This window comes from Macrobrachium nipponense, chromosome 20 (genome assembly GCF_015104395.2).
Source record: "Macrobrachium nipponense isolate FS-2020 chromosome 20, ASM1510439v2, whole genome shotgun sequence".
In the NCBI taxonomy this organism is placed as follows: domain Eukaryota; kingdom Metazoa; phylum Arthropoda; class Malacostraca; order Decapoda; family Palaemonidae; genus Macrobrachium; species Macrobrachium nipponense.
The window spans coordinates 25992748-26009714 of record NC_061089.1 but is presented as its reverse complement, the minus strand read 5'-3'; the positions used below and the strand labels follow the sequence as shown (position 1 = coordinate 26009714).

Here is a 16967-nt window from a genome sequence, read left to right as displayed (position 1 = left end):
TATTGTTGCATTGACTATAAAGAATGTATAAAGTGTGTTAATATTGGATGGCTAGTAATGCAACTTAAATATTTTTTTAGGCACAATACAGCATGACCAATCAAAAATATGTCTTATGCATGTGCTGCTTAACCACAGTCTTGGGAAGAAAGCATGTTGTTTTAAGATTTTAGCATGCTTCAAACAAGGCTCTTCATTAGATATCTTTGTTATACCTTTGATAGGTGATAACTTAGGATGCTTTGGAGGAAGTAGAAAGAAGAAAGATCCTGTTGGAGGTGCCCTGAAGGAAACTACTACTGGCCAGCGGTCAACTGGGCCACGCACAGAACCCTTAAGGGGCATGGAATTATTATGGCAGCCAGAGGTGGTAAGTTCACACTAATCCCGGTTCACAATGTAGACTTGTAAGATGTTGACCTTATATTGAAAAATATAGTTCTATGATGGATTAAGACTATTTGGGGTTAAAAGTTTTGATATGCCTTCAGTAATTTTTATTAGCTAGTAATAGTAATCTTATTTGATAAAAATGTTGTTGTACTGTTTCCAAGGATTGTGTAATTTATACAGTAGCTATTCATTTAAAGTATAATGGGAAAATTAAATTTGAAGTGTTATTACTCATTAGTTAGTATATATGAACTTCCAGTGTTTAAAATGAGAAGCAAATATATGTGTAAATAACAGACAACTAATACATATTTGTAATTGATAGAAATGCATAAATGCACCATACTGTAATAGGAATTGTGCACCCTTATTTTTTTGGTTGCTCTTATTATAAAGTAGTTTGACCAGACTAGTTGTATTTGTAAACTTACATTAGGCTGTCTCAAAGGGTTTGTTCTTAAATGAGGTATAAATTAAAGTTTGGTGAAGTCAAACTCGATAGATGAAAATGAGAAGGCTAAAAGCAATACAATAGGGGCAGTAGGAACTTGGAATAGGGAAATTCAGTATTATTAATGCTAATATTTTTTAAGCATCTGTTTATGCTACCAATCCTCTGGTGTGAAGCATATATGCTTAACAAATTATAATCGCATATCAGTGTGTGAAGCATATTTACTTAACAAATTTGAATTGCACATCACAGAAACTAATGCCTTAACAAAGGGATTTTGACAGAGGAAAAATCTATTTCTGGGCGAGAGACCTGTGCCGCCCAGTGAACCCACCCTTCTTCTTTCCTCACCTGAGACTGGTCCAAGCTTGGGTGCTATGAGGAATGTTTGGGAACGCGTGGGTAGTTGTAGTAGTGGCGGGCAGTAGTTGGATGTAGAACGGCACCTCGTAGTAACGGGGGATGTTGGGAGAGGAGATAACTAATTGGTAAGAGACCTCTGACAGTGGTTTTAACACGCCCCAGTTACTATACCGACACCCTATATGGGTGAGCGAGCTGGGCATATGCCTAGCATTCCATGCAATTTTTTTCTCTGGTATATATAGTTTTATACCTTAGAAATGATGTTATAAGGAGCATTTCACTGGATGGCACAGGTCTCTCGCCCAGAAATAGATTTTTCCTCTGTCAAAATCCCTTTTCTGGGCTCAACCTGTGCCGCTCCGTGAAATAGTAACAGAGAATTGGTCCCATAGCTTGGAAATAAACATCTGATAAAGGAACTGAAATAAAATCAGAATATTTAAACAAACATGTTTAATAATATATTAATCTTACATATATCTATAATACAAAATTAGAAGAAGTTCCAAAAGTTCTTGGAAATCTTCAGGAAGAACATTCCCAAAACAGATATCATAAGATGTCTACGCACATCTAACACACTAATATTATTAGTATATGTACAATACTAATTTACATATATCTATGATACAAAATTAGTAAAAGTTCCAAAAGATCTTGGAAACATTCCAAAACAGATATCATAATATGTCTTAAATCTAATAAATTAATATTATTAATACAGGCGGTCCCCAAGTTACAACGGGGGTTTTGTTCTTGAGACGCGTCGTAAGCCGAAAATCGTCGTAAGCCGGAACATCGTCAAAAATCCTAAGAAAACCTTACTTTTAATGCTTTGGGTGCATTGAAAACTATGTAAACTGCATTCTTATGGCATTTTTCATAAAAAAAACCTTCAAATATTGATTATTTTGCATTTTTGGTGTCATATTTCATCTCCCAGATGAGCGTTGTAGGCGTCGTAACCCTGGAACATGCGTCGTAACCCTGGAAATAACGTCTATTGACAAGCGTCGTAACCTTGGAACGTTGTAAGCTGACACCGTCGTAACCCGGGGACTGCCTGTATATGTACAGTACAAATATAGGTTAATGTGCAATCCGGGTGAATACCAAGGCTAAGGCAGGGACAATAAGCGAGGCAGGTAGGAGAGAAAGCAAAGGAAAGAATATATTTATAAGGATTAGACCCCGTTATGATGGTTCTGATATATCAGGAGGAACCACATTTCCTGCTGCCACTGTTGCAAATTTTAGGGCTTCCAAGGATTTTAGGTAGTGGCGTTTAAATACTGCTGGTGATTTCCAGCCTGTATACTTTTTTAATTCTTCAAAATTCATATGGTGAAAATAATTAACTGGTGTGGCTACTGCTCGAATATCATGAGCCTGTGGAACTGATTCTGGGTTAGCTTGCTTAATAAAATAAAGAATCTGTTGTCTAATTCCTTTCAAGGAAATGGTTCCTCCATTTTCTATTATAAATAAAGGGCCTGAAGACTTATTGGAGGTTCTATTCAAATAGGCTTTCAGAGTGTTGACTGGACATAAGGACGGATCCTGTGGAAATGGAACAATCTTCCATGGGGACCATCTATTCTGTGGATCCTCATTCTTAGCTAAGAATCTTTTGTCTGGAAAGATTAGTATTTCTCCAGAAGGAAGAAAATCAATATGATTTGGCTCTCTAGACAATGCTGAAAGTTCAGATATTCTGGCTCCAGAAGCTAAACTTACCAAGAATAAGGCCTTCCTAAGAAGTGTTATATATGTACATAAGTCATTATCAGTATCAGAAGCTAGCTTAAGAACATCATTTAGAAACCAGGAAACTGTATGAGGACGAGTTACTGGTTTTAGTCTGGCACAAGCTCTTGGAATAGATGAAAAATATGAATCTGTAAGATTAATATTAAACCCAATCTGAAATATTTTCTTTAAAGCAGACTTAATTGTTGTATGTAATCGTATTAGCAGCTAGGCCTGTTTCAAACAAGGTCCTAAAAAAGGTAACTGCTAGATTCATAGTCATTGTTCGAACATCTGAGTCTTTTAAAAACTTTGCCAGTGCCAGTTTTCTTTCAGTCGAATCATATTGACGAAGAGTAGATTCTCTTTTTATCTGATTCTAAAAACAGTGTGTTTAGAGGATCAATGTCAGCATCTTTTTGTGCTGCAAATTTCATAAAGTCCATAAAGTTAGGGCACTCTGAATTCTTGAGGAAGCTAACACACTGCGAGTTTGTACTATTTGTGTCAACTTCGGGCTGGGAATCCGCCGAGGGCAGAGTCCCAGTTCCACCACAAGAGGAGACCAGTTGCTCTTGGGCCAATTGGGGGCTACCAGAGCTATTTGACCTCTGAAAGTCCTGAGCTTGTCCAGAACTTTCATTAACATGTTTATAGGAGGAAACGGGTAAATTCTTTGCCAGGTGTTCCAGTCTATGGACATGGCGTCCGTGGCATAGGCCAGAGGGTCCAGGTTGGGGGCTACATAACATTTCAGTTTGTTGTTGGATTCCGTGGCAAATAGGTCTACTTGGAGATCCGGAACCTGTTGGCAAATCCAATTGAATGACTTCTTGTCTAAGGACCATTCCAACTCCAGCAGAGTTGTCCTTGAAAGTGAGTTTGCGACCACATTTCTTATCCCTGCCAGGTGAACAGCTGACAAGTGCCATTGGTTCCTTGTTGCCATCAAAAAGATTGCTATCATCACGTGATTTATGTGACTTGACTTGGAACCTCCTCTGTTTAAACAGTGTACTATTACTTCGTTGTCCAGAATTAATCTGATATGCTGTTTCTTTGCCGGGGCAAGTTTCTTTAGGGTCAAGAATACTGCCATGGCTTCTAAAATATTGATGTGTAGTTGACGAAATGTCACTGACCACAAACCTTGGACTTTTTCTTATTGGGAGTAGCCTCCCCAACCGCTTAGAGAGGCGTCTGTATGTACGTATTACTAATGCTGGCGGTGGAAATCGTAGGGGTATCGATTTTGCCAGATTCTTGACCTTGGTCCATGGTTGAAGTCTTTTCCTCAGTATTGGTAGAATTCGAGAAATTTTGTCTCTATTTTTCTTGTTTGCTTTGGACCGCCATACTCGATTTATGTCTTTCAGTTTGGCCTTCAGTAATGTATCTGTTACTGAGGCAAACTGGAGGGAGCCTAGGATTCTTTCTTGTTTTCTCCTGGACATTAGTTTGTCCTTGAGAAAGCTTTTTGTGTTCTTTGCTATCTCTTTCCTCTTTTTTGGAGGAATAGACAGCCTGTGTGTGTTCAGGTTCCATTGTAATCCTAACCACTGGAAACATGCTGCCGGAGTAAGGCGGGACTTCTTGAAATTTATTTGGAAACCTAAGTGTTCCAGAAATTTTATTACCTTGTTCGTCGCCTTGAGGCACTCCTCTACGTTGTTGGCCCAGACAAGCCAATCGTCTAGGTAAGCCACTAACTGTATTCCTTGAGTTCTCAGCTCTTGGACTACTATCTCTGCCAGCTTCGTGAATATCCTGGGCGCTATACTGAGTCCGAATGCCATCACCTTGAATGTGTATGCCCGTTTACCTAGTTTGAATCCTAGGAAAGGACGAAAATGCCTTGCTATTGGAACATGATAGTAAGCGTCTGTAAGATCTATAGAGGTGGTGACGGCCCCACGGGAAAGTAAGGTCTGCACCTGCGAGACGGTCAGCATATGGAACTTGTCGCATTGAATGCATGTATTCAGATGTGACAGGTCTAGAATTACTCTTCGTTTGTCTGAGTCTTTCTTTGGAACGCTGAACAAGCGTCCTTGAAATTTCAAAGATTTTACCTCTTTTACTGCATTCTTTTGCAGAAGATCTTTGGTGTAGAGGTTTAGTTCTGCCGTTGGAGTTTGATGAAAACTGGTTGGTGGAGGGGGCCCTTTTATCCAACTCCACCCCAGACCCTTGGATATTATGCTGAAAGCCCATTTGCTGAATGTCCAACGGCTTCGAAAGAGGTACAGCCTTCCTTCTACCTGGGGAGTCTCACTGGTTTGTAGATAGTCTGCTTCCACAGCTCCCCCGGAATCCCCTGTCTCTTCCAGAAGCTCTTCCGCTGCCCCTGAGGCAAAAGGCTCCTCTAGCTCTGCTACCTCTTGCGTACCTATTATACCCATGAAACACGCCTTGTGTTTCAAAGGTAAGATTAAAGGCCGGAGATGGTGTAAATGAGGCAGTGGCTACTTGTTGCTGAGGTGGTTGGCCAACCCAAACATATTGTTGTTGGGGCTGGGACTTTGATGTGGAAGGATGATTCATCTGAGGTACTGGAATTGTCTGAACCACAGATTTAGTCTGTGGACCTTGGAACGACTGAAATTTCCTAGGTCTCTTCCTGCCTCTTGACTGGTTTCTGGAAGGTTCAAATTTCCCTTTGGGAATCAGGCCCCAACGGACTTTGAGGCTTTGGTTCACCCTCGCTGCTTCTCCTAGGATGCTGTTAACTATATCCTCCGGGAACAGATCTGGACCCCAAATTGAAGCTTTGATTGGCTTATTGGGTTCATGTCTAATCGTGGCTTCAGAGAGGACGTGTTTTCTGCAATTGCGCCGGGCCACCGCAAAGTCATACGCATCACTTTGGAGCATGTGAAGTAAGGACTTTGTAAGGATTTTAAACAATGGCTCCTCTGGGTATACCAGTGACGCCATTTCCGCCATTGTAGCCGAGTTGATGGACCTACTTAGCCTAGTACGTGCATCATACTCTATTTTGACTAGGGAGTCCAGAAGTCTAGGTAACCGATCACTAAACTGTGTGGAAGCACAGTCTGTGTTCAATTTCCCTGTGGTGAAAGTGGCTGGTGCATCAACCCAGCAGTCGTGATCTGGAAATAGCAACGAAGTCAACTCCGTTTTCCTTAACTGTGGCATGGGCTTGTCCTCCATAGCCGCTTGTAGAGCAAGGTCAACTACCTTTGTGATGCAAGGGGTTGGTGTTTGTCCCTCCACCGCAAACATCGTATACGAACTCTTATGAGGGAACAACATTGTGTTGACTCACTCCCATTCATTCAACGTCTGAACCCAGGCGGACTGTGCTTGCTCCTTCGGATAGATAACCGTTTCTTTCGGAATCTTATCTAACCTTACTAGAGCCTCTTCTGTTAAGTGTGCATAACCCAGGAAGGGAAATTGCAATCCCGGCGGGTAGAACTCAAAATCCTCTACAGGCCAAGTGCCACATCCTTCCAGGGTTAACATGCCGTTTACAAATGGGGCATGTAGGGCCAACCGCCACGGATTGTTCTTTACGAACGATGGAAGTTTAGAGGCATCCGGGATCACGAACTGCTGCTGTTGTGGCAGTCCGGATCTTAACAGATTCTCAATCATATTCTCTTGATTTTGCTGCCTCTGGGCAAAGGTGTCCATAGACTGCAAACGATCAGCAATGGTTCCAATCTGGGATTGGACCATGCTACCCATTCTCTCCATCAGTTGATTGGAAAAGGCTACCGGGTCAAAGGACAGCTCCGGTGTCTTGGCCTTTGAGCTCCTTGCTCTCGACCCGTGTTGTGAGGGAGTAGCAGCCACCGGGTCCACCGATGGCTTGAAGCAGATAATGACCTGTTAAGTCTGGGTAGTTCCGAAGGCTTACTTGGCTTGGGTAAGGCCTTCTTCAAGTGTTTGATCTTTGGGGTCACTGAGCATGGCCTCTCCCCAGCCATGGTCTTCCCAGTGAACCCCTGGAAAGAAGTTTGGGAAGAAGAATTAGATGGCTCTGGACTAAGAATAGGTATCTTAGACCGGACGCTACCTGCCTCACTTACCTCCTTACCTTGTACAGTGGAGTCAAGAACCATGGGCTCTACATCGAGACTGATAGCTGCCACGTCATCCAATACAGCTTCCCCCAGTCCCTCAAGATCTTCAGGCAAGAATTGCGTATCTTCCCTAATCCTAGCGATGATTGGTGCTGCCACTTCCTTGGCCACCGCTGCTGACATCTTGGCATTCGGGTAGAGAAGGGTACACATCTCTTCCGCTAGGACGTAGGGTTTCTTGGCCTTGACGTTTCGGCCGAATCCGCCGACCCAGATCTTGAGGGTCGAAAGAGAAGAACTCTTGATGGCCTGAGGGGTCTGAAAAAGATGTATCCATTAGGATTTATTAAGTTCTCTAACACTATAAAGCAATTTTGTTAACTTCTATATAAGCAGTGTACTAGAAGTAATTACTAAAATATGGAATGATGTACTCACCGAGTCTGTGGTTATCTCTAAGACCAGCCCATAGCAGATCTCACATGCATCCGGGTGCCACACGACAAGGTCGTCTACTTGTACTGCACAAGGTGCATGAGATCGGCAGACCTCATGCCCACAGGCTTGTTGTAGTACAGCCGCACATGCTGTCATCTGACAACGTACCACCTGTAAATGAAATTGATACATGAGTATCTTAAGTTTTTGACATTCACCGGAAACTCCGGTGCTCTTATAGTAAGCTTATACTATAAAATATATCGTCAAGGTAGACGTATGCATATTATAACTAAGCCTTAACATTTTCATCATGGTCATTTAACATTCTAATTCTTCCTGCCCTGTTTTGTTGTCATCACCCTAGGAATTAAAGGGAATAGAACTGATAGCTATGGCAGATATAACCTTGTACCAGTCTGTCTGCTCCGGAAAACTAATTCCCGCTGTGAGACTTGTCTTCGGACTCTGTACAGCTTCCGGAGTAGTTTGTACATTGAGATAGAAAGGTTACGGAGCAGCGGACACTAGGTACCGAGCTCTCTGCCAGCTCCGGAAACTTTCTATTAGGTATGACAATACTTAGTAAAACAGGAACGGAATTATGGATAAAATTAAGATACCGGAATACTTGGTTGGAAATTGCATTCTCATCATAGTACGTATTCTGAATAGATATAATAATCAGTTATATTCTAGGCTACGTCCGTAACCCTCTTCCAGGACCGACAAACGTTATTTTCTTATATGTAGGATTAGCCTACTTTATCAGAACAGGGTAGGATACCTGAATCCGATCAAATCACTAAGTTATTAGTATGTAAATACAATAAAAGACTATCCCGGTAGTACCGGAACGGAAGGAAAATAACGTGGAGGATATCTGGAAAGAGGAATACTAGGTACATGGCAAGGTGCTCCGTCTGGCGGCCAACCGTGACTAGCTAGAAGAGAGCGCTACCTGCCTCGACTCGCGGAGTGAGAGCGTAGCCACTCTCTTTCTCCGCTGCACCCGTACTTGCTCTAGAGCGTGAGACTCACGTGGTACCCCGTGGTTAGGGTGTGGTGAGAGGTACTCCACCGAGGCGGGTACCGGGAGAGGGAGCAACTAAGAAGAATGGCTGCTCGCAATAAAGTGAACGCTATGACCGGTCAGGTGGGACAACCCTCCGAGTCATAGTGGATCCACTCGATCAGGACAAAAGGCCTGTAGCTTAACCCTAACTAAATGACCAAAATTCATTGATAATTATTAAACTAGATAGGTTATAATGGCAAACGATAAAAACAACAATAAGGGGAACATGAGGAAGAGGGAGGAATAAAAGGTGATCCTAGCGAATAGCCTAGCCCTCCAAAATTGGGTAAGATACCGACCTGGTCAGGTAGACTAAATCACTCTAGAATAACTATCCCTACAAAATCGGGTAAAATGCTGATCTGATCAAGTAATTATATGCTAAATCTTTATTCATATGTATAACGAAGGGGAACTCCCCGATGTAGGCTACCTTCCGAAGCTCTGCAGCCCGGTCGGGTAGCCTAGCGTAAGCCAAAATAACCTAAATATTACATATTGCACGCATAAACACCGTATAAAAATGTGTGAACTAAAACCTGACCACAATTAGTATGAGGAACTAATTGCCAGTCGACATGTAAACAAGAAGCTCTGAGAGGTAGCAACATCAAAATGGCTGTCGGGGAGCGGCATCATCCGAACTTCCTGAAACTTAAATTATTAAATAATTACTTATGAAGAATATCGCTACTTCCAGATCAAGAATAGATAATTACAGTACTCAACTTATTAGTAGAAGCTTCAAGTAGGTCTGACATCTTGAAAAAAAGAGCACAATTCACAACAGAAAATGAACGCGTGCACGTCTTACGATGCTATGAAAAGGAAATGGAAATGCGTGGGTAGCTGTAGTAGTGGCGGGCAGTAGCTGGATGTAGAACGGCACCTCGTAGTAACGGGGGATGTTGGGAGAGGAGATAACTAATTGGTAAGAGACCTCTGACAGTGGTTTTAACACGCCCCAGTTACTATACCGACACCCTATATGGGTGAGCGAGCTGGGCATATGCCTAGCATTCCATGCAACTTTTTTCTCTGGTATATATAGTAGTTTTATACCTTAGAAATTATGCTATAAGGAGCATTTCACGGAGCGGCACAGGTTGAGCCCAGAAATACACATTTTTGTTAGGCCACAAAAATTATTTTCATCAAATGGGAAAGAAATAAACATTGATTATCTATACTGTAATGAAATAGTGAACCTAAGTGCAGAAATTTAAAAGATTGAATGCATGTACGATTATGTCATTCATATTGAAAATTGATAATTTTAAGAAATGTTTTGTTTTTGAAATGGCCATGTTTGTTTGACCCTTGCATACTGAATGAATGCTCTTCATGACCTTGGTTGAAGAAGGCAGTAAATCATGATCATTAAAACTTATTTACTTGGTAGTTATAATTTCAATCAGCAACTGAGGACAAGTCTTCCACACAATTCCCTTAAATTTTGTCAAATTCCTCAAAATTTTCTGCTTATGAAATTATTAAAGTTTTTTTTAAAGATTTTGTTTAATTGGGTTAGATTAGGATCCTTCAGAATTTGTGTCCTACACAGAAGTAGTGAACTATGTTTGTAGGCCTATTGCTCTCCATAAATTTGAGATTTTTGCACTGATTGTATATATTGAAAACTTGTTTCAGCCCCAGGTATTCATATATTTTGACGAGCCATTTGGTTGAATTTGAAGGCCTCACACTTTTACTACTCTGTTATGCAAAGTTTCTTGCATTTTGGGTTTGAAATCAAGCATATGATCAACATCAAGGTTGGTAGTGAATAAGAAAAACCCTATGGTCTAGCTTGAGTTAATTTTTTTTTCAGGCAGCAGTCTGGTTAAACTACAGTATTAGTAACAGCAGTTTGTAATTTAGTGACAATTGATATTATATTACATACTTCACTCCTTTGTAAAGTACTCTTGATATATTTTAAACAGGTTGTAGGACCGTACTTATCTTTGCTGTCAGACTGCAGTAATCCTGAAACTCTAGAAGCTGCTGCTGGAGCACTTCAAAACTTAGCTGCATGTTACTGGCAGCCTAGTATAGATGTAAGAGCTTCAGTCAGAAAAGAAAAAGGATTACCTATATTAGTAGAATTACTCAGAATGGAAGTAGACCGTGTTGTTTGTGCAGTGGCCACAGCTCTTCGTAATTTAGCTATAGACCAGAGAAATAAAGAGCTTATAGGTAAGTATAATCCTTGTTTTATACATGAAAATTCTTAAACTATAAATTATTGTGAGATGACTGGGAACCTCATTTTACTGATGGTTTAAAGAGAGGTATCGGGTCTGTTTCTAGAAGTAAAAAATAAAATATCACAGACTGCATTACACAAGTAGAGGTTCACCTTGCCTAAGATACTACAAAAAGCTGGTAACAAAGAAAATAATTTAGAATTAGACCCTGCATGGCAGGAATATTAAGAGCACAAGGCTGGGAATGAAAATGTAAATTTTGGTAAAGTAAAAAAATTGGTCCTGTCAATGAAATGGAAAGTGATGGTCACTCATTCATTTTGGGATGTCTAATACACATAAGGAATGAGTTTAAACCTTACAAGGCGGGGTAAAAAATCAGCATGCTGCATCCGAGGCTGGGGAAACTCTGAGGGCGGCCAATTTAAGAAAAACACATCAATGGAAAGAGGAAGATATGGAAATGCACATGGTGTAAAAAAAAATTTTCCTTACCTTCCACGAGAAGTTGAAAATTACTATTTACAACCCATTGCAGGGGCCCCTCTTTGTTCGTATGCAGAACAAACCTTCGGTCTTAACAATAGGGTATTTTCCAAGCGCCAGCTGGTAACCAGTTAAAAACATTCAAAGATTATAAGCAAGGAATCTGAGATCTGGCAACTACTGTGCATACGAGTGATATCTGGCCAGAGACCGCGCACTACCTCGTGATGTATCCAGTCTTTTCTTATTGGCCTTGGAGAGTAAGGCGTTATCACTTTGCTTTCCTTCCAAGCCAGTTGATTTGTGCCCTTTTTTCTTTTCTTTTAGAGTGCTTGTGTGTGTACGTGTATTTCTGGACATAGATTCTACCGGGTCTCCACGGCCTTGTCAACGCATGTGCCCAGGCATTCATGGATTTCCATACTCAAGGTTTTTAGGTACTGTTGCCACAGACCCACATACGACGTACAGTAGGTGCCGCGCTAATTATTGTATGATAACTTATCCTTGTCAGGAATGGCGTGCCTGGCCTAAGTTGCAGTGGAGAGTGTTTTATAAGGAGGGATCATCGTAGTTTTGACTCTTCCTTCTTGGGAGGGTTTTTCTTCTCCTCGGATGGATGATTTGGCTTCTCCCTCTCTAGCGATCGCTCTCCCTGTGTGAATGTTCCCCTGTCTCCTTCCTTTTCTTCCATTTATTCGTTGATAGAAGTATCGGGAGTTCCACAGGATGTTGTGTGTAATGTAGTCCCTCTCCCTCAGGTTCTCACTTTATACCCAAGAGGGAGGAGGCTACGCCATCTAATGCCTCGTTTTCAGATTCGGAGTCATCCAAGATGGTGGCTGTGTGGGCGTCGCTGGGACTACTGGGTTTACCTTCCTTGGATGGACTCCTGTCGCATTTCTTAGAGGCAGATAACCCCCCTCCCCACGCCCCTATAGCAGTCCCGCCTCCCCCTGGACTCCTCTACGTTGGATCTCACATGCTGCCACCTTGCGGAGCCCATCATCATCATCAACACTCCCTGGGTCACATCTTATCACTCCGCCACTGAGGCCATCGACCGGCTCCAGTCTTGGAGGTGCTGTGACGTCACTCCCAGTGACCTCTCAGCCTATGACATCAGATGCAGTAGCCATTCATCCCCTAGGTGTGACGTCACCTCTTCCCAATATGATGTCATCACCTGCACTCGCTGAGCTGTCCAAGGCATTAGTTCAAGCGGTTTACAAGAGACTGGCTCAGTTTTGTGATAGAGGCTTTCTGCTGGGTCTACGAAGAAGATGAGTCGGAAATGGAGGGTCTCGTCTCCTACTCCAGCTAGTAAGAGACCACGTAGAGAGTGGAGTTTTCTCTCCTTCTCCTATACCTATGCCATCCCACCTCTCCCTGTCGTGTCAGAGGTTGTAGGATAAAGGACTTTGTGGTGTCATTGTCTTCGCATGAAAGGAGTGATCGCCTCCTTCCCTACACGACTGTGTCTCTCCCATGCACGTTCTGTTCGTGCAAATGAGAGAAATGTTTCTCCTCATGTACCACAAGGTTTTGGTTCATCTTCACACATTCACATTCGTGAGATTGGCAGTGGAGATAGCGGGAAGAAGGCATCTTCCTCTGTGATACATACCCATGTAACCTGTACATCATGAGGGTTATGTATCTTCGTCTTCCCTTCACAGCTGTGTTTCTCCCTCGCACGTACGTGTTTGTGACAGTCCAAGTGTGGGGAGCATTAAGAGTGTGGCAACATCTTCCATTTGTGAACATGATTCATCATTGCAAGTACTTGTTGGTGAGGTCGGGGGCAACCCCCTCTTCGTCTGTTCCTGTACCAGTTCATCGGCACAAGGATGATAAAGCGCCGATTAAAAGGTCGAAGGCTGCAGATGTGAAGGTTACTCATGCTTCTCCTAAGGATTCTGCGATCGGCAAGACTGAGGCTGAGGATCTAAGATGTGAGGCTTCATTGGTCAGTGGACGTGGTTCTTGTTCTCCTGGAAGAGATCTTAGCCTCAGAAGTCCATTTCCTTCAGTTAACTCATGTCAGCGACGTTCCTCGTCATGGGATCGTGCTCAGTTGACTTCTCAAGGTTGTGTACTTGAGTTGTTACGCGATCATGTACGTGCTTCCTCCCGCGATCATGTACGTGCTTCACCTGACGTACGTGTATGTGATCCTTTTCGTGATCATGTATGGGGTGCTTCTCACAAGCCAGTATGCTGTTCAAGTTCTAGATTGTGTACAAGTGTCACTGCGAGATGAGTTCTGAGAGCCTTCAGTCATGGTATCTTCTGGTTTTAGACCTTACAGGCTAACCAATGTTGTCAAGAATGTTGGGCTTCCTGGGGAAGCTTCTGCAGCAGTTTTACGGGAGGAGGAGGATATTGCCAAACCATCTTCTTCCCGTTATCGGTCACCTGTGCAGGAACAAGAGGAGGGAGATAGCCAAGAGTTTATGTCCTCATTTGCAGAGGTTGTTGATCTCATTTGTGATTTCAACAATCTCGAAGGTAGGGCACAAACTCAATCTTCTATCACCCCAATAGGTATAGAGGCCTTGCTGGGTGCTAAATTGGACTCGAGAACTCCTTTTGAGCTCCCCTTGTCGGGTCACGCTCAGTCGATCCTACAAAGCTTTGGTGTCGGACTGAGATGGATCACTGCATTGTAGTAGGTCATCTAAGCTTCTTCCCCCTTCTCTTGTGCGCCATAGGAAGTACTATTCCACTAGTACAGTTCAATTAATGCCCCATCACCTAACTCGGACGTGATACATCTAAAACCTGGCCTAACTCTGAAACAGGTTAGGGCTGAAGGCCCTGCCTTTTCATCTTGAGAGTTCTTGGCTATGGAGACTACAGTGGCTTTGATCTTCCAGATGGTCTCCTGGCTGGATTTATGGTCCACCGCGATAGCCAAGATTGCTTCAGATAGGACTGAGGGAGGTTTGGCGAGTCCTACCCCTCTCAATAGACTGTTGCAGTACAGAGCTAAAGCCTTTTCTTATGTGACACACCTTAGCTCCAACCTGTTGGCCATCCACCTCCTGGCCAGGAGAGATGCAGCACTGTCCAAGGTGGCAAGTTCAGTGGACTCTGAGTCTTTGTTGTCTCTCAGAAATGGGGATCTGCATGAGTTGGAAGATGCTATTGACTGGCGATAAGCAGATACAAAAGACAGGTTGGTACATCAAGTGGTATCGAAGTCAGAGGCACGTTCAAGACGCCCTACTCCTCCTCCTCAACAACAGGTGAAAAGATCTTCACCTTTGAAATCTCTGAAAAGTTCTGCCTCTGGGAGGGTTTCCTAGTCTCCCTCTCAGGCTAAGGTAAGTAAACAGCAACACCCCTTTCAACCATGCCCCTACAAGCCTGGTAGGGGCACTAGGGGAAAGGGCAGAGGGGGTTGTCAATAGAGTGGCCGCCTCTTCCTCTCCATTGTCACTGGTAGGGGGATGTCTGGTGGGCCAGAGAGCCAAGTGATGAGGGTATGGAGCGGAGATATCTTACCATTGAACTTCTCTCCCCCATCCCCTCTTAGACACACCCCTTTTCAACTGGACTTTACCCACAACTCTCAGAATTTCATGGCTCTTCGGGAGGAAGTGTTGAAAATGCTGAACAAGGGTGCAATAGAAGTAAAGCATCCGTCTCCGGGGTCTGAACATATTTGTTGCAAAATATTTACATAAATTTATTGAGATCAAAGATGCACAATAACTTTTTTGGATTACTCATGTTCTAATATTTCTTTGCACTTTTATTTGCAAAATTACAATTATAACTGACATACATAATATCATAAAAGATAAGAACTAAAACCAACAGCAACCCCTTTTCTGAACCCATTACTTGATAATTGCCAGAATAGATGCCATGGTAATCTAAAATTGTTCCTTAGAGTTGATTTCTTGTTTGTGGTTCTCTGGTTCAGGAACCTACAGCTTTGGGCAACCATTTCACCAGACTTAATACAGTAGTCATGACATCGGCTATGGTTTTACCCCAGTAAAAACAAATGACAAATTTTTATACAGTCATTTTTATTTTAATGAGCTATGCAAACCAGAGCCTTTTAAATAGGTTGTACCCACCTCAACTGCCACACACTGTTACTGTAACTGGAAGTTGGGTGAGTGAGGGATACCCCATTTCACCGTCCCATTTCTAAAAGTCAACCAACTTGTTGCCATGATGCAATGACTGATCCAGCTTATGCTGAAGGATGTTAATATAAAAGGCTCTGGTTTGTTTACCTTAAAAAAATTACTAATTCCAAAGATTTGTTTTATTCTTCAGATATCCTTAAACCTATACTGGACACTTAACATTTATGATCTTTATTTATAAATGTAGTATAACCACCAAAATAGTAGCATAGCAAAAAAATAATCATATTCCCTAAAATGGTAGCATAGAAAATTATAATTACTAGTACAGAAGTCCGTTAATTTGAGGTGCTACTTTTGCTTCATCGTATTGATATAAATATGATTAGGCTAGCAAAAGCAAAAGATTTTATAACAAAGTTTTTATTTTTGATTATTGGTAATTACAACTTTTAGTTTAAAAAACTGACTTGCATTGTTGTACTGTAGTTGGGTAAAGCTGTAATGTGTTGTATTTCAGTATTACACAAAAAATACAACCAACATACTGAGGACCAGTATTGTTTTTATTAATCACTTTTTTTATACAAAGGTAAAGCAGAACAAGATTGTGACTTATTTACAAATCTATATGCAATATGTTCTTACTGGTACTTTAATAGAAGCCATCTCTGTAATAGTTTCTTCAACAGGAAAAACATACTTCTGACTCTGACATACTGTATACATCAGAAATAAGGCTTAAAAATTTGTATTCTAAGGGTGTACGTATATGTAATATTATAGAATCTTATTAGATATATTTTACATATATATTTTTTTTTACTTCCATAGGTAAATATGCCATGAGGGAATTGGTTCAGAAGTTGCCTTCAGGAAACACCCATGATACTGGAACTAGTGATGAAACTATTGCTGCTGTTTTAGCAACGTTAAATGAAGTTATCAAGAAAAATGCAGAATTTTCTCGGTCACTACTAGATTTTGGAGGTGTTGAAAGGCTGGTTAATATGACTCGGTTACGAGGACGATATTCAGTTAGGGTTGTTAAGTTTGCCTCACAGGTGAGTTCTTATTCTATATATGTAATGTTTTCTTGCAGTCTTACTAATTCAGATTAATGTGAATACAGCAGTGTGCTGATGTATGAGTTACTCTTGAGACAGCTTTCCTTCGACCACACCTTTATTATTACAGTGTATTATAGTAGTTTTATCTATTTGCTTATGAAATTGTTTTGTGAATTATTAATTGGGGAAAGTATTATTTGAATCCTTGGTGAAAGTTTAAAAAATGTTTAATGACTGCATATTTGAATGGAGTTATTAAGGTATAACCGACACATGTGACTCGTACAAGTTTAGTACAGTACTATAGATAGTGACAGTACATATTTGATGACATATAAGAGCTCCCCTTTTCCTTAAAAATGGTTCCAAATAGTATACACCAAGGTCTTATAATACATAGTTATGGTATATGGTAGGCTTATATTTACTCAGTATTATTTATTCAGTTATCATAATGATTACAGTCTTACCTCTTAAATCTGGCATTCTTGTGGTCCGGCAACTCCCACAAACCAGACCTTTTATGTATCAGCCACCATTAGTTCTTGAGAGGCTATGAGGG

General features: G+C 41.6%; 1 protein-coding gene across 1 annotated transcript in view; it reads left to right on the top strand.

Moving 5' to 3' along the window:
* LOC135223702 (uncharacterized) overlaps positions 1-16967 on the top strand; it is a 331013-nt gene that overhangs the window by 272973 nt on the left and 41073 nt on the right. The window contains 3 exon segments of the mRNA XM_064262426.1: positions 225-370; positions 10477-10729; positions 16170-16399. Of these exon segments, the coding sequence (XP_064118496.1) occupies positions 225-370; positions 10477-10729; positions 16170-16399 (629 nt within the window).